The following is a 20,334-nucleotide window of genomic DNA, read 5'->3' as shown; positions in this document are numbered from 1 at the left end:
AATATATTGTTTATGTCCTGTGAATTTTGATTAATGTTTCCTGTGGTGTCCAAGTTGGCTGGGATGATTGATTTTTCTTTCCTGTGTTGAAGTAAATTAGATAAATACTTACTGTTTACTTTATTACTGTATTGAAAACCATTATATTTCAGTTGCTGAATTTGAAATTGTATTTTTTTCTGTATCATATCGTCAAGTTGTGTTTTAAGTTCCTTTAATTCCTTTTGTTTTGGTTCACTGGGTTGGCGGGATATTTCATTTGTTAATTGTTTGATTTTGAGTTCTAGTGTATTTTCCAATTGTTGTTGCTGTTTTTTCCTATATGAAGAGTATGAAATGATTTATCCTCTAATTACAGCCTTCCCAGTTTCCCACAACATTGAAGTTGAGGTATCCGGAGAGTCATTCATCTCCAGAAAGAATGCCCACTCTCGCCTTATAAGGGTTGTAAAGTTGAGGTCTTCTAACAGTGAGGTGTTGAGTCGCCATCTTGTAGAAGTTTTGGCATATGTTTGGGTGTTTATAGACTGAGAGATAGATAGATAGATAGATAATTTATTGTACCTTAACGGGAAATTTGTTCTCACATATTATCATACAGCACACGCAACTGTATGATAATATGTGAGAACAAATTTCCCGAGAGACTGGTTAATTGGATGAATTATGTTATCTGATATCTTAGCATTTAGTGAGTTACTGATAATAAATAGGTCGATTCTTGATGAACATTGGTGAACTGTTGAAAAATATGAATATTGCCTTAAGGACGGTTTTCTCATTCTCCAACTGTCGCTAAGGCCATAGTCCCCCATATATTGCTTTATGTCTTCAGTTGAGTGCTAGTTTCTTAAGTTGCCAGAGATGCTTGAAATCAATTGTGGGATTTATTACAGTATTGAAGTCTCCTGCTATAATAAGATTGTTTGAATTTGATAACATAGAGAAGAGTTTGTGGAAGAAAGATGGATCATCATTATTGGGGCCATAAATGTTTGCTAATGTAAATGTTGTGTGGTTGATGGTTGCATTAATGATGATGAATCTTCCTTCTGGGTCCATAATAGATTGATTTAGTGAAAACTGAATTTCTTTATTTATTAAAATTGAAACCCCTCTTTGTTTCCTGTTATAAGTTGAAGCATATATTTTGTCAAATTGTTTGAATTTAAGATCCTGTGATTCTGTGTCTGTTAAATGTGTTTCTTGTAAGAAGCAAATATCAGCCTTTAATTTTATTAGATTATTAACTTTAAGTCTTTTGGATTGGTTACGGAAACCGCTTATTCCATGTTATCAATGTTATCAAACATTCCCTGTATGTCAGTAGGTATATCCGAGTTGTGGTCCTAGTACGTATATATGAGTTAAGTCATATAAAGTGATAAAGAAAGAGAGGGAGTAAGAAAGAGGAAAAAAGTGTTCGTATGAGGGGATATGACGTGTATGTTTTTGCTCATCAGTTTTGAGTGTATGTGTGTCATATATCTCGCATAACATGTTTTTCATCGCTTTTATTTGAGTTTGAATTAAGAAGTAGGCCTAGTAGTGGTATAAGAAGTTTATTGTGACATCCTGAGTAGCATGACCAATGAAAACTTTTTTTTTTTTTTTTTGGTATCAAACATGAATACAAAACAAACAAACAGACATTGGGCAAAGGGACTTACCACATATAGAGAAAAACAGACAAAATGACAAGACGTAAACAAGCAATATGCAAAGAAAGGCTCATGCCCTATCAGAGAGAGAGAGAGAGCACAGCAAATTGTAGACGATGGGCTATCTAATTCGGTCGGCTAACAGAGGTGTACGAAAATATAATTGTGTATTCATTCAGAAAAGCCACGGATTAGTGTTTTTTGTAATTTGATGCCAAGGATATATTACGTATAATGTAAATGTATGTTGTAAATGTACATACATAAATACAAAATTTAAAAACTGCATTAATGAAGTTAATAACTGTTGAAACGCAGTCTGTGAAAATAGATCCCAGGTGTATGCTGAAGAGTTGCCTTCTCTTTACTTTTCTGTTGCACAGGTACGGCTTTCTTGTTGGTCACACTGGAGGAGTTTTCAGCTAAGCTTGAGAACACAGAACTTTTTGAGAGAATTGAGAAGTTTATGGAGGTCCACAGAAACAGTTTTCTTCTGCTTCAAGCCCCAGTCTATGGAAAAAGAGAGTGGGACATATTCTCATCAGTGCAGAACAGGTGCATGATCAATTAAAATCTACAAATGTACAACATTATTTTGAAAGCATACATTACATACATGACCAAACTGTCCGAATTCTAGACATGGCATCTAGAGATTAATTCAGACTAATGAACACACTTTGTGGAAGAGCTCAGTTCTGGCCAGCAGAAAATCATGTTTTATTTTGGGGAAGAAGAAAAAAAGAATATGTGATAAATGGTGTAATTCTGATATTTTAATCTTTGGGACAGATTCCTTGGCTGTAACCTCAGAGTCATGCCCGTGCATAGTACTGCTGATGTAGTGAAGGGAATGCTGATCATCGCTAAGGTAACTTGTGATAGTTTGATTTTCCTTTATTGTTATAATTTTCTAGTAATGTTATTGTTTCAAAATGAATGCTGTCTAGAGGTGAATTAAGTTATGGTTTTTAATGGTCATGTTATACAATAAAAGCATTTATACAAAAACAAAAATCATAATCATTTATCTTCCATATATAAGAAGTATATTAGCATGGTGCCTGCAAAAGGTTAAATGGCCTTTTTATTCCAGGCCACAAGTAAACCCAATGTGGAGAATTTGAGAGAACAGATGTCTTTGGCTTGTGCTCACATCGTTGATCATAGCCCAGTTTGGGGAATGCTTCAAGAGATACATGTCCATTTATCTTCTTAATGTTTGCTATACATCTTTTTAACAGCAGATGTCAGTATTGTTTCATAGTAAGTTGTGTAAAAACTGTTAATTTCCATTCCTACTATGTTCATATCCTTGCAAAAGCTTTTTTTCCTTCATAATAGCAAAATAGTTCATAAACTGTTAAAAAACAAAGTATAAAATTAGCTGGAAAAGACTTCAGAGTACGAATACAGTATTGAAAATATAAATTTTGTAGCTCTCACATTGTTTTTTAGCATTGCAAAATGTAGCATGGTACAGGGAATGTAAATAAATAAATACATTATTCAGTTCAGACCACAGTAGTTGTTCCCACTTGTTCATTTTTGACTCTCCTCAATGATCTCCTCTATACGAACGACAAGGCTTTCCATTAAGTCATATGTGACCAGGGCACACTGCAAGACCTGCAAATGATATATTTAGTGTTATGTATGACTTATCGTCACTATTTTTAAACTGAATTCAGATAAGTCGTAGGCCTACTGATAATCTAACCTTTTCCTGTGCCTCGCGTGGCATGCTGCCAAGTGTCTCATTTTTCACAATCAAGCTCTGAACTGATCTCTTCCCAGTGGCCTCCTTGAATTCTGTGGGGAAACAAAGATGTTACTACAAGTCAAATTAAAAAATGTGATCACTACATAATATATACATTTAACTGAGAAAGAACACAAAGCATGTATTACCTTTAGCCTTGATCTTTTTATCCTCTCTAAGTCTTTTTAACTCCTTCCCGTAGTATGATTTTGACATGCTTAGACATACTCGTAATAATTTTGTGTAACTTTCTGCAATGTGGCACAGGTCTATCCATGTTCCAGTCTGAAAATAACAGGGTCTTATTAACAGAACATGATGAAAATATAAGTAAAATGTTATACTATAGTATATTGGTGTTTTGACAAACTGTTGTAAAAATCTTACGGAAATTTCTCTTTCCTTTATCAATAAATACCGCAGGAGATTCAGAGACTCCATGACCCTTTGAAAACAATAAAGAAGAAAATATTAATATGGGGAAAAAAACACACACAAATAATTCTTATTTCTTAGTCAAAAATTGTCTTCAGATATTTCTCGTACTTTATACAGAAAGAGTTATGCACAAGAGGAGCATATAATGGTAAAAGCTGACCATCAGCCGGATGAAGCAAGGCCTAAGTAATTTATCAGGGACAGATTATCCAGACGAGGTATGTCAATCACTCAGGTTTTAGTATCATTTTAGGAATGACACAGGATCTGCCTCAAAAATGGGACTACTCGCCATCTGTTCTGCATTGTGGGATCGTGGCAGTAAACCTGGACTATACACTCATTAATAAATTATGGTTAGGGATGGATTGTATTTAGTTAGTAGGAGATCTAACATTTAAAATAGAGACAGCTGCCATATGTGGAGTCTGCACTTGGGTTACGATTCATGTCAATGATTTGTTGATATGAAAGTTGATTAGATCCATCAAGATGTAGTTATGTGCATTCAGTGGCTTGTCAGGCGATTGTTTTCCTTTAGTAAAAGCTTTGTAAAAATACAGGTCTTGTTCACCTGTCCATCCCATGTAGCAAGTCAGTTTCATGGCCCTGTGGGAGAGTGATGGTGTCTCTGAGCAATGAGATGAGCCATGTCCCCTCAAACCAGCCATCTTTATAGGCTGACTTGAATAACAAAAGAAAATAAATATTTCTAACATCAGTGATTAGTTGATAACAATTGTATCAAGTGGACATTAAGCATGTGATTCATGAATATATTTGATTGTTTTGTACACTACCTTTCTGCACAGTTCCACTTGATTCCTTATGTTTTTGATGATGATACTTTCTACCCCTGCATGATGGCTAGTCTTCATGAGGCGTCTTAGAGCATTCACAAAGAAATAAGCAATTAACACCCAGCGATGTTCTGACTTTTTATATTTACATACACCAACAGATTCCATTCAAATTTTGATAGCACTTTTAATTAAACATAGATTCAAACTATCTAGATACCATACCTGAAAAATTTGTGCTTCGCTTCACCATTAAGCTTCTCTATAAAGAGCTGGAACACCACAAGACTTCTTGCTCTCTTAATGAAAGAGTTCAAATGACAGCAAACATAAAACTGGCTTTAATTCACATAGATCAGATTTACATGCAAGTTGTGTCTCATCTATACTCACCAAATGCTGGATAGGACAGTCAATCATAATTTTAATTAAGTTCTGTGAACAAATAACAAAAGTTATCTTGTAAGTTAACAATGTCATTAAAAAAGTAAACATAGCTGAAAAACACTTTTGTTTTCACCAGGGATTCGTCAATTATTAACATTCTGGGGAAAAGAAAAACTGATATGGTACCGATATATTGTGTTTTTTTAACACAATAGTACATTTCAACTCAAAATGTATTTGTTTTGTTTATTCCATAACAATACATAGTGTTGCATACCTGTGGAACCTCATGAAACGGTCTCAGCTCTAAGAGCTCCGCTGGAAGACTGTAGTCTGTTACTCTTTCCAAACTTTTAACATATAAGTCCTTAAAATGCAAAAAGACATCACTTGTAAGTTACTACTCAGTACTGATCATTTAAGTATGTACATAATTTTCGGCACTTGTACTAACTATAATAATTTTTGGTGGAAGTTCACTTTACCAGTCCTTTCAAAATCCATGATTCATCCTTTCTGCATAGGGATACAAAGCAGGAAGGGAAGTTGGACTAACATGGTACACTGTTGGCTTTTTTTTTTTTTTATAAAATGAAAAATTGCATTGTGTTACACACCTACTCAACAGAAGATTGATGTATTCCATATTGCACTGCAGGACGAAAACAGGGCTGAAATAAAATGTCAAATTAAACCTACGTAAAAGCTTAAAAGTATACCAGTCATGTAAACCGTTTTCATAAAGACACTGTTATTGTGTACCATAAAAATAAAAAAAAACACTGGTCGAAGCTCTAAACCCTTTTGGTGTATATGAAGGCCTGAGCACAAAACAAGATTCTCAAATGTAGGGGATTTTAAACTGCTTTTGAAATCCCACGAGATTTGTGGCCTCAACAGTTCACACTGTCTTTGAGTCTGGTAAACACATGGCGAGAGGGGAAAAACACATATTTAAAGTTTTGAGGTCTAACTGCAACTTACCTAAAAACCGCAGGAAACACTTCTATGGCAATAAGCTGGACAAACAGCAAGTAAGCCATGCAAGCTCTTGATTCATTTGGATGGCAATCACCTTCCTCTATATCATCTTCTTTCCCCCTCAAAGGATCGTAGAACAGCATTTTTGGCAGAGACTCTTGGATCTCTGCTAAGATTGCCTAGTTTTAGAAGCACAGAAGCACTTAGAATGTCATTCTTTTTCCAAAATTACTATGCCTAATAGTAACAAGAATGTGACTGATATCATTACCATTATTTCTGTGGCAAAATTCCACAGGGGTGACATTTCTGTCATGTTTGCCTCTCTGTCCAGCTGAACTTGGAGGAGAGGTTCGCTTAGACTCTTCATGCAACTGAGCCATTAGAGAAAGAAAGAAAATTGGGAAAAATTAGGTCAAATATTGGTTAAGATTGCATACTTATAATCTATAAAGGGTTACATGTTTATCCACGTTGTTGCTTAAATGGCTGCTAATTAAATTTGGAAAATGTTCACTCACATCAGACTCGGACTACAGGCTATTTTTCATTTAAGACAAATGATTGTTAATTTTTATTTAGGGCAACACTGAACATTATCTAAATCCATTAGTTTTGAATGTGCAGACATGTGCCTAGGCATCAGACTTCCCTGCTGAAAAATCCAGCATTGCTGGTCACCAGTATAAGGTTTGTTTTGCATGCTGGGACCAGCATGGGATGCTGGTTGCTAGTTTGCGTGCGGGAGTTCTGGTGGACCAGTTACACTAGTTCAGTTTTGCTCGGGAACAGCATGACTATACTGGTCCACAAGCTCTAACCAGCATAAACCAGCTTGGATCAACATGGAATTCATGTGGTTTATGCTGGGCTTTCAGATTTTTCAGACTTTTCCTGAAAGGAAAAGGAAAAACCTGTGACAACGGTCATATTTTCATTTCATCAGTACTTTTTGATTACTGATTACTCTTGTTTAGAACAAAACCAACTAATAAAAAAATCTATTAATAGAACAATACCAACCAATATTTATATCGCTTAAATCCCTTTGAACATTTAGACGGGTATCGTCACTGCAGCATTGATATGCATATAGCTATAAATACAGTATAGTTGATTCAAATTGAGAGGATTACTTCTATCATTGGTATATATTGTCATATTGTCATTGTCAGAAACGTGTGAAAAGCACAATACAAATAAATTGACTTGACATATTTGGATGAATGGCTAATTTAAGCAGTACATATTTTCCATTGAACAAATTGTGATTGCATTAGTAAAAACAGGTTTGAAAACATACAACTTCAGAAGAGCAGCCCTTAGTTTTGTGGACACTGAGTTTGTGTCTTGATTCTTGGCTTCCTGCACAAAGGGTTGTACAAAGGTCAGTACTGCAGTGCAGCATCGGCAGAGCCCATGCACATCTTCCTGTTCCTGTTTGTGTGAGTAAGGTACAGGCAGCTTTGAAATCTGTTTCTGCAAAGATTCAAGGGCCAAAGCCAGTCCAGGGGCCTTCGACTCGCTCATTCTCAGCAGCACTGGAAAGGGAACAAACAGATGTGTTCATTCTTGACAGTTGCAGTAGAGGGAGCCGTGTTTGTTTTTGGCTTTTATTTTAAGTTAAAAACATGCTTTTTATACTGGTTTAATTCAGTTACCTGACTGAATAAGAGGCATGAGAACAATTATGGAGTCTGAGATGGCATTTGGATCAGTGTTCTCCACTTGGTGAAGTAAAATATCGAGGAGTTCTTTCACATTGCAGATCTGCAATGAAAGTTATGCTTATGTATTGTCATCATCTTATTATTCATAGTATTTAAGAACGATATGTGACCCTGGACTACAAAACATTGAGTAAATGTATACATCATATGAAAACTGAATAAATAAGCTTTCCATTGATGATTGTTTGTTAGGCGAGATACAACTATTTTAAAATCTGGAATCAGAGGGTGCAAAAAAAAAATGGAGAAAATCGCCTTTTTTTTTTTTTTTTTTTTTTTTTTGAAAATCGCCTTTAAAGTTGTCTATTTATGTTTGCGATCGTGCTGCATTCACTCATATTTATGGTAGGAATTTACAAAATATCATGGAACATGATCTTTACTTAATATCCTAATGATTTTTGGCATAAAAGAAAAATAATTTTGCCAAAAATAATGATTTTTGGCATAAAAGAAAAATAATTTTGACCTATACAATGTATTGTTGGCTATTGCCACAAATAAACCCATGCTACTTGTGACTGGTTTTGTGATCCAGGGTCACATATTTGAGTAAGCACAATCTTACCTGTACAAGTTGATTGAGGATAGCTTGACAGTGGGCAGGAATCCGGTCCTTTCTCAGCACTTCATTCACCAGTGCAGGCAGTAGGCCACTGCCCATAGACCTTACTATGTGCTAGAAAGACATTTATCCTTTTACATTCATACTTTAAATGAAACCTTTTTGTATTTTTGAAACATTTTGCGTGTATTTGCATATGTATACCTACAAACATGTATTGGATTTAGCATTTGATGGATACTGGCTGTTATTATTTTAAAATCAGTCATTTGAAAATATGGTGTATATTTGGTGCTTTTAAGCTCTGCTTTAAAACTGCTATGGCGTGTTATTTAGTATGTACGTGTATGGAAAAGTGGAGCAGTGCAAGAAATTGGTAAATCAACAGCACTTAATGGAGTGCTGCTCCTGAGAGGGCTTCCAGTGAAGCAAGAAATCTGACTGGTTCTCCGCTAAACTGCATTCCCACACCCAAGGGTCATGGGGCCTGTCAGTTTGGCAGAAGGACAAAGTGGCGATTTAGTACAGATACAGCCCATCTAATTCTCCCAATCCCAGTGGATTGATGTCATAAAAATGAGCCCTCGATATACAGTATCTGTGTAACATGTTGTGGCACCTGTCTGTCTCTTTAAATTAAGGATACCTTCTTGTTTGCAGTAGTGTGTTATAGAAACTGAGTTGATACAAAAAGCTTTAAATCATAAAATGTGTGAGAAATGCTTTCGAATACCAAGATCTAAAATTATGCCAATGCTTCCAGATTTACCTGATTGTCTTCCTCTTTTATGAAGTCCAGTAGTTGACCGATGCCACCTTGGGCGATGCAGGTACGACCAGCATTCAGAAAGAGCTCATGGTCCTCTGGTTTAAAGTCTTCAGTTGTTCTCTGAAAACATGGAAAGGAGTCATTGTCAAATCTTTGAAAAAAAAAAAAAACAGAACAATCACACTGTAAATCTTTGAAGTCATGTTTATGGAATTAAAATGAATAATAACTAACAATGTACCATTCAGAGCATATTCACTCTTGCATGTTCCCTTTTGGTTATGCTCTTTACAGTCATTATCACAATGCATACTGATTGACACATATTACATTTATGCTTCATATCATATACATACAAACGCAAACCGTTTATAACAAATAAAAAATGCGACAAAATAATATGACACTTAATTTTCTGTTTCCTCACCCATCTTTGAACTACATCCTCTAGTTGATTCACTGCCATTTTCAGAGCTGGTCTTTTCAAAATTAGTCCATACGAGTGACTCTTCAAGGTCAGGATTATAACCGAGGCTTTTCTGCTCAAGGTCTGAATGGCATCTGCAATAAAAATGCAGCACAAAAGAATAGGATAGCTAGGTTTACAATGGAGGTCAGAATGTTTGAAAAGAATCGAGCAAGAGGCAATCTGACAGGGGACCCTTGTAAACCTCTTAGTAAGCATTGCAGCTGAGTGTCTGCTAATAGGATTAAGAAGCTATCTAAAATAGATAGACAGAACTCTCTCGAAGGCCCTGGAAAACAGTCATGAGATTTCTCATTATAATTTACAATCAATTCATATTTACTCAAACAAATTCTGTTTGTTCAATTGACTTTTATAGGCTCTAAGTATAACTGATTAAACATTTCGCTCTCATACACAGGATTATACAGAAGACCACGCTGGCTCATAATAACCTTAGTAGACTGCTCTCAAATGAGCCCTGGCGTTATTTAAACAAGTCATGCCATGAAAATAATGAAAGCGCATCAGAAATTGCTTAGTTAATCTTTGGCGAGCATGTGTGTACTATCCCTTAGCTAAATCCCTAATAAGTCCAGCATTGCTCCAACGGACATGTAACCTGATATGAGCCATGTCTTTGACTTCCTGCATGGACAAGTATTGTAGACCCTGATTTCAGGTGTACGGAGACAAACCAGGTTTGAGCAATAGGATTTAAGCAGCAGCTGCGAAGTTTGCTCTGTCTATTACAGTGTGGTGAAAGGCTTTAACAAAAGGCACAATGTAAATATAACAGGAAAGGACAGGCTGGTTGCCTGTTAGCTTCAGATTTGCCCGTGGCTAATTGAAGACTGCTGATTTAGTGTTTTGTCAGCGAACAGACTGTGTGTAATGAAAGTCGAGCGCAAAAAAAAAGGTCTCTCACTGTATGTTGACAGACAAACAGGTTTGTTGTTTTTGCGTGGTCAGCCCATATCCTTTTGCACTCATTGTATGTTCACAAGGTGTTGCAAAGGGAATTTGAAAGCAATTATTTAATTAAATATTAATATAGCATGGGATGAAGTAAAAAAAAATTAAAACGTCAAAGAAGCATATATTATACTGACGAATCAGTCATACATTTGTAATTTTGATTAACAAACAAGCCACAATATCGCTTCAGAATACACTGTAAAGTGATAACAAGCAATCAATATCTTTAGGAGCAATTTATTCCTGTTCTGGCCCTTAACACATTTGTTGGTGTAAGTTATTTCAGATATGAAATAATGTTTGATTTATTTATGTGATACCACATGAAGCACATTTTTATAAAATATTTTTAAGAAGAAACATTTGATAGTTAACTAACATTTTTGGTTAAGCATTTAGTCAGAAAGGTGTGTTCTGTACACTGCTGCCTTGACAGAAGTATGATGACATTTGTATACTGTGTCTGGTGACACTTTTGAGTTAAAATTGTGAATATTTTTGCATAAGATGCACTAAATTCCCTTGAAGCCTCTTTTATGCAGCATTTCTTTGAGTGTATGTGTGTTATGGGCCTGTCCCAGGTCACTACTATCATATATCCATGTATTTTTAATAGGGAACAGCAACAGGACAACAAAAGTGTAACCTGACTATCTGATGGACACATCAGCTTTTCAGGCTTAGACTTCTGAGCAAAGAGAAGTAAGGCATTATGTTATCTTTAATAGTTTTTCTTTTAAGCTTTTGCATAAGGAAAACTAACATTAAAGATTATAAAATTATATAAACAACATATCTCTCAAAGTGTATTTGAGTTTAATGCACCTTCCATCACAGACACATACTGTGAGACACCTGTGCTTTTTTTGCACTTGCTGTTCTTTATCATGTTTACTCTGCCACTCTCTTGCCTATTTCTTGGCAATAGAGTGGCCCCAAAGGCCCCTAGAGGCCGTGTCTGGAGCTGAAGCTGTCTGCCAAAATCCCTCCCTAAACCCCAGCAAGCATGTCAAGAAAAACTGTGCTGTTTAGGGGTCACTCCCTAGAGTCTGTGCCTTAGCTTTCACTCTCTTGTCTACAGATGGACTTGTGCGTTTGATTTGCAACAGTACACTTTATATGGACATGGCTCAGATTTTCCATTCCCCATGATTTGGTAACTGCAGGAAGATTTAAAAAAAAACTAAACAATAAATATTGTGATTCATGGAAACTAAGTAATGGCTAAGCCCTTGCGTGAACCTTTACCACACAGAGGAGGGGTCAGAGTCAAGTAAAATTAGCTAGGCCTTGATGTAGTATGGTATATCATAGATAGATAACAAAGTGTTTTCCCTTAAGTTAACTCCCTTATTTAAAACGTGCAAGTGAAAACATGCAGCATATGTATTTATGTCCTCAATCTTCAAGGGGGAAGCAGCATTTGTAATGCTAAAATGGTAGATCTGAGTGTTGTCAGAGTGACAGGGATCATGAGAAGGAGAAAACAACAGATCCATACAACCATACAGGTGCTTCTATTGCCGATGCCTGCTTGCCCTTTTGTAAATCGGCATTTTGATGGCGATTACCTGTGTTGAGTTGTTTCAAATCAATACGTACAGTGTGTGAACCTTAATTGACAAGGATAACGCTGGCCCCTTTTCTGAAGGAGAGACACCCTGTCTGCCTTTGATCAATACCATGCGCACCAGCACGACAGAGTCCACTTGTGTGCTCAGGTACCCTGTGCCTGCATCTCTGTAGGCAACCCCCAATGGCAGAAGAGGCTGGGATGTTACATGTGAACAGGCTGTCAAAGCAATTTTGTCAGTCTGCTCATTCTCTGGTGTTTAGAGATGCTGACACACTGTGTACTGGTTCCCATGATTTTATTAAGGTGATGGAAGCTTTTAGGTGTGTTTTTTTCCACTCTCTCCCTCCCTCTCTCCTTTTATCCACGAGTACATGTACAAGTGTTTTAATTTGTATTCCTCCTGCCAAATATGTCTCTGAAGCACCTTGTTTGCCTGTCATTCAGGTCAACAGATCATCAGTTTTATGATTTTTTAGAGTTTAACTTTAAATCAACAGCATAACTTGTGAGATGTAAATACAGGTGATGATTTTTATTGACACGTAATGAGCTGTTCCTGTTCTGGACTTTGCCAAGCTGTGTGATATAGGTCTTTTGTCAAATATTTGGGCCAAACTTTTTGACCACAGTAGACCATAAAATGTTTCTGTGGAAGTCTGTTTCCGCCTCCACCTCACAATATTACTTTAAATTAGAGATGCACCGATTACAATGTCCTAGGCCGATTCCGATTTTTCGTTGAGTTTGACCTGCCAATACCGATTTTAGCCAATTCCGATTTTATTTTTTCTAACCACTTTACAGCCCACACAAATATTTATTTTCTATATATATATATTTTTTAAATATAAAATACCATATACTTTTACCCAAACTGAATAATAAAAACAAGTTTAAATGGGTACATTTTCTATACATATTTTTGAGTCAAAAACCCACCACTTCACCGGAGCCATCCTTTTTTTTAATGCGAGATCTGATCTGTTATCCAGATACAGAAGCCACTTGATGTGGACAGGTGTAAACGCACCGTGTCCTGATTGGGTTATGATCCGGATCACGGTGATCGCATGTTAATGCCAAGTGTAAACGCAGCCTATGTAACGTTGCACCTAAGTGTCTACTAACTCTCATAAGAGTGTTAGTTGAGTATTAGACTGTTAGGGTTAGAATAAGATGGCATAGTTGCAATAGACCTATAGACCATCACAATAAAGAGTTAGCAGATATTAAGCAGCATTCTACTAATACTCTAATATGAGTTAGTTGACATGTAGTTGCAAATTTACTTAGTCAACACAGAATGTTCAAAAGGGACCATCAAAATAAAGTGTTACCTTTTTTTGCCAATTGATTGTATATCTCACAATTATGACTGAATGTCTCTCAATGGCGATTTTATTTAGCATAAATTCTACTTAAATTGTGATTTCATATCTTACATCAATACCATTTAAAATCTCGCAGTGTGACAATATCTTGCATTTCTCATGAAATTGCCTTTATTTCTTTCAATTGCAACTCTATATCTCACAGTGTGACTTCTGTCTAACAATGTGAATGTATTTATTATTTTTAAGCTTTATCTCACAGTTACCTTTCTCTCTCTCGCTTGCTGAGGTTCCTTTTACAACAAAGTGAATGTGATAAATCAAGTAAATGTGATTTGGAGGTCATTAGCCACACCTGCTTCTTCACGCTGTTGTTGTGCAAACATCTATAACTGGACTGTGTGGAAAGCCGGCTGGAAAAAGTCTGAGTTGATTTGAGCAGATCAGGTACTGCTTGTGATCATTAAAGATTTAGCATACACCAGCAGGGAAACGAGCAGGGCCGGTCTCATCTACCCCTGCAACCCAGATCTTTGTCCTCAGATCTCTGTAGTCTTTTACAGTGACCAGAATCAAAAGCAGTCTCTAATTTGGACCTTAAGATTCATTTCTCTCTTTGAAATATTTAATGTGTGACGCGTTCATTTTATAGTAATATGTGTAGCTAAGCCCACAGTTTATTGCTTTAGCTTGAGTCAGAAATAAATGACTAATTCCTAACTAATTGTTACACTCTTGTTTAAATTTAATTGACTTATTTATAACATGTTGACTCTTGTGTAGTTTTGCTTTTTTTTGTTAGTCATGAGACCATTATCATTTAATGCAATTAGATTGTGTGGGATTTATCCACCAAAAGATCATGTTTGACATAAAGGAAATAATATATTTTTAAATAGAGTGGACCCTACACAAATGAATGCTTTGCTCTTTTGTTCTGTTCACACTTCACTTCCCATCAGAGAGTCAACACCAACCACATTCACACAACAGCAGAAAAACATCACAGCTGTTCCCACATACACCATTACATGAAACAGCCTTTTATCTCTAGTGCTTTTAAACGGCGTAGGAACATATCAGTGTGTCCGAGTTAGTGAGCAAACGTGTCGGTGTATTTTGTGCGTCTAGTGTCAGAATGTGGCTATGGGAGGAGGCTGCGCATGCGAGCGAGTGTGCGCGCTGGACCTCGGGGACATTGGAAGTACTTACCAGCTCACTGTAGACTGCTTGATCTGTTGAGAAGCAGTGCAATGGCTTGATGCTGCTACAGACTGACACATGACTACACAGACCCCGAACAGACATTAGCACAGGCTTCAGCAAACCTACATCTGAGCCTCAAATCATTCATTAAATCAGAACATCAAAAGGAACTTTACTTGAATGCCTCGACATAAATTTTTTATTATTACTGAGAATAAATCTTTTGTCTTTTTTTTCCTCACCACCACCATCTCCTGTCTCTTTTTGCACTCTCTCTCTCTCCCTCTCTGTCTCCGCATATCAGCTTGCCTGCATCCCTCTCTCCTTCTCTCTTCTAGTTTGATACATCCTTTAGCTTGGCATGGTATTTTGTGAAATGGATCTTATGAATTTTTCAGAGAGGTTCATTGCTTTAGTCAGGCCTGGTTAAGTGGAGGATTGTATCAATTCGCAACCTTTTAGGCTGCATGTGCGCACTTTCAAAAATCACGCTCTTTATAAAAGAGGGATTTATGCTGACCGATGGATAATGATGGATGACTAGACTACTAATAATATTACTGTGTTATACACTCTAAATATACTAAAACATTCCCTTACGAAACTCACTTGAACTTTATTTTTATCTTTCTTGAAATGTAGACTAGGGCTTTGGTAATAGAGTGGGGGAGGGGGGGAAAGACTCTTACATATTTATAGCTTTTAATTCTACTGTAACTGTGCAGCCTGGGCCTGTCTGTCACATTGTATTTGTTTCTGACCAGAAAGCTTCTTTTTGTTCAACCTTTTACCAACATGAATCCTTTTAGTGCTTTTGTCAGGATTCATATGCTATTAGATTACTCTTTAAATGTTGATGAAACGGAACTAAACCGATGTACTACGGTTAAAGAAATTGCTGCCTAGCAGGACGAATAATGTCATGGAAATTTGACTTATTTAAGAGTGGGGGGTAGAATTCTGGGAAATGTTCAATTTTTTTTGTTTTTAATGTTTTTAGGTGTAGTTTTCGTTCTTAATCTCAATCCCATCTTGTGAAACTGTCTGATTTGGAAAATTTATTTAAAAAAAAAATAGTTATCTGATACTGTAAAATCAAATGCCAGTTACACATATCTATCAATTTATTTTTCTATTTTATGAACATACTATTTAAACAAAATTTTACAGGTGCACTGAAAACTGCAACAAATATGAAACATCCCCTTACGGCTCCATTCGAGCGACAGCTAGGATCCAAATAGTGGTAGTGATATGTAATGCTAAATGAAGCAGATAAACATGTCTTTAAATGAGCAGCGACCTACTGCACCCACCTTTCAGCAGCTGACTGGCCCGACTGCGTGCTGTGCAGGGGTTGGTGGGCCCCACTGCGAGAGAACTAATGGAAAAGCTTTCAGGGCTTTAACCTGAAGGAAAACGTCAGCTCACATTTGGCCGCTCACCCAGGTCTAATGTCTCCCAATTGTGGCAATCACCACTGCTCTTACCCATTTTTATCATGCCCCCCCCCTCTCCTCACACACACACACACACACACACACACACACACACACACACACACACACACACATAGCTTTTCTCTGTTACACTCTCTCACACACACACATACTCCAGCCCCATTGGACTCTGGATTGACTGACTTTAGAGCGTGCCAGGACTCTGGAGACTTGCCTTGTTAAACAGTCCTGAAAACAACATGGACCGCAAAACAAAAGTGTGCGGAGTTTAGGCAGTAAAAGCGTGGTACTCAGGCTCAGCTGGGACATCCCAGAGAAGACTGGGAAAATGTTCCCTGTTCCCCTGAGTCTGTGCTGAGGTGTCATGTCAAGCTGGAATAGGATGAATAGGAGCAGACAGCCACTGTACTCTGATGGCCTCACACACTGTAACCTGATGCAGTTAAAGGCAAATCAGACTTTTCTATTGAGATCACTATTTTTTTAATGTTTATGTTATATTCTTAGTGAGTCAGTTTTATTCTCAGTAAGTATGATGAGTTAATGAGTTAATATTTGTATCTATTTTTTAGCATGTATGTATTATATATCCTGTTTTATGAAAAAAGTCATTTGTATAGCACTTTTCACAATGCACAACATTTTCACTAAACCATTTTATTAACTAGGAATTTTGTAATTTATAGATTTCATATACAGAACATAAATCTTTTTATCAAGCATATTTCATGTAACCCTGTGCAAATTGTTCTTCTCACAGATTGTGTCAGGGTCTGTTATGTGTGCCAACCAAATTCCTTGTTTTTTTCTCCCTTTTTTCTACCGTTCTTTCTAAAATCATGAATAATTTGTATCCCCACCCTACTGCCTGATGACAGCTGTGCAGTTGTCTTGCAGTCTATTTTTCAGATCAAGTAAATAATGAATAAAGCGCCACAACAAAAGAACACAGTATCTGAGCCCTGTCTCCCTGAGACCTTCCACTGCTCTCCAGTCACAGAGGTGTAGACGCCCTGCATTTCTTCTGTCACCTCGGTTTATCTTTCTAAGTGAGAGACTACTGAGTAATTCATCGAAATACCAGAATATGTTTCACAGGTGATACATGCATACCTAGTTTATGCTTGATTGCTTGCATGATACTTGTGAAATATTGAAATGACTGTTTAAGCGACACGCCAAGCAATCAAGCAATTTCCCTCTTTGTATAGGCCTACCTCCCTATTTTTTTCCAATGGTTTTCAGTCTTTTTCCACATTATGTGCTATACAAATAAATGTGAATTGAATTGAATTATTCAAGTCAGCAGATGATGTCATGATGATTGGGAATTTGGAGGATACCTAGCTAGGATTTAGTCCTTTATATTCTCTTGCCGGCCATATAAATCAGGAGAGTGTGCTGGTGATATTTCACCTTCTCATAGATAGAAACATTGTTTGTCTATCATTAAACATGTTTTGAGACCACTGTGGCCGGGTGCTGTTCTTTTGGGGGGTTTTCCATAAAAATTAAAGTCAATGGTAACCAATTATTTCTTCAAAAATATTTTCTTTTGTGTTCTGCAGAAGAAAGTTCAGGGAAACCCCAAGTTATGAGGACAAAATAAATGAGGACATTTTTGTTTCCCATGAGGAAAACAACTTATGAATCATACTCAATGTTTTTTTTGGTTTTTTTTTGAAAATGTAAAAATTCTGATGCTGATGGGTATAGCTTTATCATTTGTAAAGCATAAAAAGCACGCATTGTCTATAAAAAGTGTGTGTGTGTAAGTGTGTGTGTAAGTGTAAGTGTGTGTGTAAGCCAGAGAATTGTCTATAAAAAGTGTGTGTGTGTAAGTGTGTGTGTAAGTGTAAGTGTGTGTGTAAGCCAGAGAATGAAGTGCTCTGATTACTTGCTCACTGAAATTGATTGGGCTCTTTCCAGGACTTCTTCTATTCATATTTGATATGCCTGGAGGCTGTGGGGCAACGGTCTTAAAAACCTCACTGAAATCTGGCCAGGCCTAATGGTCCAAGCTTGCACTTTCCCTCTGAGTGAACTGCAGAGGATTGAAACTGTGGTGGCCTACTGACCTGAGTAAAGGCATTACAATCCCTGCAGCACTCTGGACAACATCCATACCCACACTCCCACTCTGTCAACTCAAATTCAGACCACTGTAAAAAAAATGATTGTTGGTTTAACTTAAAGTAAGTTACCTGGTTGACTTTTGGGTTCATTGAAATGAAAATTTTGAGTTAATAAAAGTCGTCAGGTCACCTTTTATAGACTAGCGCTTTTTACGGATTTTTTTATTTTTTCAAATCAGCTTTGCAGTGATAATAGTGTTTTAAATCGTATCAGCAGATCTGCGTGACGCGAATCATTCTGATAACGTTCTCATATACAGAGGAAAAAACTTTTGTCGTGTCAAACTGAGGAGATTGGTTTAATGAATAGAAACTCCAAATATTATGTTATCTGAACCACATTAATTACTTTTTGATATTTTCAGTCTAGGGAAATTACGAAATCTGCATGTGAAATGGTGGAATAGTTGGTTTCATTCCAAATATTAGGCTACTTTCTAAATATTATCCTACTTCCAGGCATGTTCGGTTTTCCCTCACAGCAGCAGGGCATGTAAATCCCACAGCCATGTGCTTATCTCTCTTTTCTCTAGAATAAATATGCATTTTCCTGTTCCTCTCAGTCAAATCTTCGGGGTTTTAAAATATTCAGTATTTTCGCGGGCCTGAAGTAGCCTAAGATTTGAGCTATAAAAAGTCAGTGATTTCAATCTTTGATTGTTTCTTTGCACTATATCAAAACTTGCAACACGATCTTCTAAGTTGTAACAGAACTTAAAGCATCTCGAAAAATATTGAGGGTAGGCTATAGGCTACTTTTGGAAAATGAGAAATAAAAAAAATGTTCCCGGCTAATGCAGCGCGGTTGCGTTGTTGGAAATATATTTTAAACCGTATATTATTTACCTTCATTGTGCCAGATCCCTAGATAAGCTGACGTTATATCCCGGGGCCATTTTAGACTGCAGGGCAGAAAGCACTGACCCGCCATATTCCGTGGGCATGAGTGAACTGTTTCTGCTGAATAAACTCCCTTTATTTAGCCCACACTTAGTTTAGTTAACAGCGGAGATCCAACTGTGTTTAGAGTGTAAATAAAAGGGAATAATAATTGTCATGGTCAGATAAGACGAGGCAACAATCAGTTTGATTTGATGATATATGCACCTACTACCATAGCATCATTTGCACAAAAAATAAATAAATTTCGATATAAGAAATATGACGATTTTGGTCAGGTAGCCTAATTAACTATAGGCTAATGTACCATATAATTAATGATTTGGTGCAATTATAATTGTTACGTATTAAAAATAAATAGGCCTACGTGCTTTCAAAAATGTTAAATATGGCGTGTGTCTCAGACTGAGGAATAAATCAGTGGGAAAATTAACAGCAGCGTCTGAAACCAAATGGACAGATGTAAAACTGTTAAGTTTTAGATGAAAAATATTTTCGTGTCTTTTTTTTTATTAACAATGAGCATAAAGTAAAAAAATTAAATACTGCCATACAATTTTAAATATAACTAATAATAGGCCTATAATATAGCTACAGTTTTTTATTAGATCCTAATTTTTGCAGTTTTATTCACTAGTCCCAACACAACTGAATTAAGTAAATGGGAGTGTACACTGAAAATCAATTGAGACCAAATTCAAAAGAATTGTGCTGCATTCGCTCATTTTAATGTTTTTAATGTTTTAAGAGCAGTAAAACATCAGGCCTGGATCAAATAGAACAATTATTTGCAACATGATCATATCACTTTGATGACTGTTGAATTTAATTGAAACTTTACACAATAGGCCTATATGCTATAGGCTAATTATGTTCTCTTCTCAAACATAAATGTATAAAGTTGATTTAAGTGTTTTTTTTTAGAGCAGAAGAGTAGTGTTCCCTTTTTTCAGTGTAGCCATTTTGTGACACTTTCTTTGCGGTCTCTCATAGATAGTAAATACTGAGATTTATAAATAGCCTAATCGATCGGTCTTTATTTTTCTCGTAGCCTACCTTTCTTTTCTAATATCGAATAATTCTTGATTCTCATTAACTTCGGCTATTTAATGGTGTTTCCAATCATTATTATGTTGAAAACAAAGATAATGCGAATGCACTGATCAGGAAACACATGACAAGTGGAATT

At 36.4% G+C, this 20,334-nt stretch overlaps 2 protein-coding genes across 10 annotated transcripts in view; one reads left to right on the top strand and one right to left on the bottom strand.

The window, feature by feature from the left end:
• The window catches only part of cUnh1orf146 (chromosome Un C1orf146 homolog), an 82,132-nt gene that overhangs the window by 9,283 nt on the left and 52,515 nt on the right, over positions 1 to 20,334 (top strand). For 3 of the 7 annotated variants that reach the window (XM_079627454.1, XM_079627453.1, XM_079627452.1), the window contains 3 exons: positions 2,045 to 2,216; positions 2,454 to 2,532; positions 2,758 to 2,896. In XM_079627454.1, coding sequence (XP_079483580.1) covers positions 2,045 to 2,216; positions 2,454 to 2,532; positions 2,758 to 2,880 — 374 coding nt within the window. In that variant the 3' untranslated portion in view covers positions 2,881 to 2,896. Of the gene's footprint in view, positions 1 to 2,044; positions 2,217 to 2,453; positions 2,533 to 2,757; positions 2,897 to 3,978; positions 4,148 to 18,039; positions 18,308 to 20,334 lie in introns of those variants that run through there. The other 4 variants (XR_013799460.1, XR_013799459.1, XM_079627455.1 and 1 more) reach the window with 4 other exon arrangements.
• Positions 1,548 to 9,787, bottom strand: glmnb (glomulin, FKBP associated protein b). Of its 3 annotated transcripts, none has more exons than XM_079627449.1 (19): positions 9,521 to 9,787; positions 9,094 to 9,213; positions 8,328 to 8,438; positions 7,691 to 7,799; positions 7,333 to 7,570; positions 6,301 to 6,403; positions 6,033 to 6,208; positions 5,666 to 5,719; positions 5,534 to 5,564; positions 5,326 to 5,415; positions 5,055 to 5,096; positions 4,887 to 4,960; positions 4,662 to 4,746; positions 4,436 to 4,545; positions 3,811 to 3,868; positions 3,573 to 3,708; positions 3,382 to 3,473; positions 3,166 to 3,290; positions 1,548 to 2,171 (listed from the first exon to the last, which is right to left on the bottom strand). In XM_079627449.1, exons 1-18 carry the CDS (start codon positions 9,776 to 9,778, stop codon positions 3,204 to 3,206), a joined length of 1,974 nt encoding a protein of 657 aa, XP_079483575.1. In that variant the 5' UTR covers positions 9,779 to 9,787; the 3' UTR covers positions 1,548 to 2,171; positions 3,166 to 3,203. The 3 variants fall into 3 exon arrangements, with proteins under 3 accessions (XP_079483575.1, XP_079483576.1, XP_079483574.1); XM_079627450.1 differs by having other exon boundaries at positions 1,549 to 2,171; positions 3,200 to 3,290; XM_079627448.1 differs by lacking the exon at positions 1,548 to 2,171 and having other exon boundaries at positions 3,155 to 3,290.

This window comes from Phoxinus phoxinus, assembly GCF_949152265.1.
Source record: "Phoxinus phoxinus genome assembly, chromosome: 11".
NCBI lineage: Eukaryota > Metazoa > Chordata > Actinopteri > Cypriniformes > Leuciscidae > Phoxinus > Phoxinus phoxinus.
This window is presented reverse-complemented; position numbering and strand designations above follow the sequence as displayed.

What these genes read in the sequence shown, in the direction of transcription:
- glmnb (XM_079627449.1), bottom strand. Translation starts at nt 9,778, where the DNA reads ATGCTTACTAAGAGGTTTACAAGGGTCCCCTGTCAGATTGCCTCTTGC. An exon ending in AGGGCTGCTCTTCTGAAGTT is followed by an intron (nt 6,404 to 7,332) that starts GTATGTTTTCAA and finishes CTAATGGCTCAG; the next exon opens with TTGCATGAAGAGTCTAAGCG. An exon ending in GTGTTTCCTGCGGTTTTTAG is followed by an intron (nt 5,720 to 6,032) that starts GTAAGTTGCAGT and finishes ATTTTATTTCAG; the next exon opens with CCCTGTTTTCGTCCTGCAGT.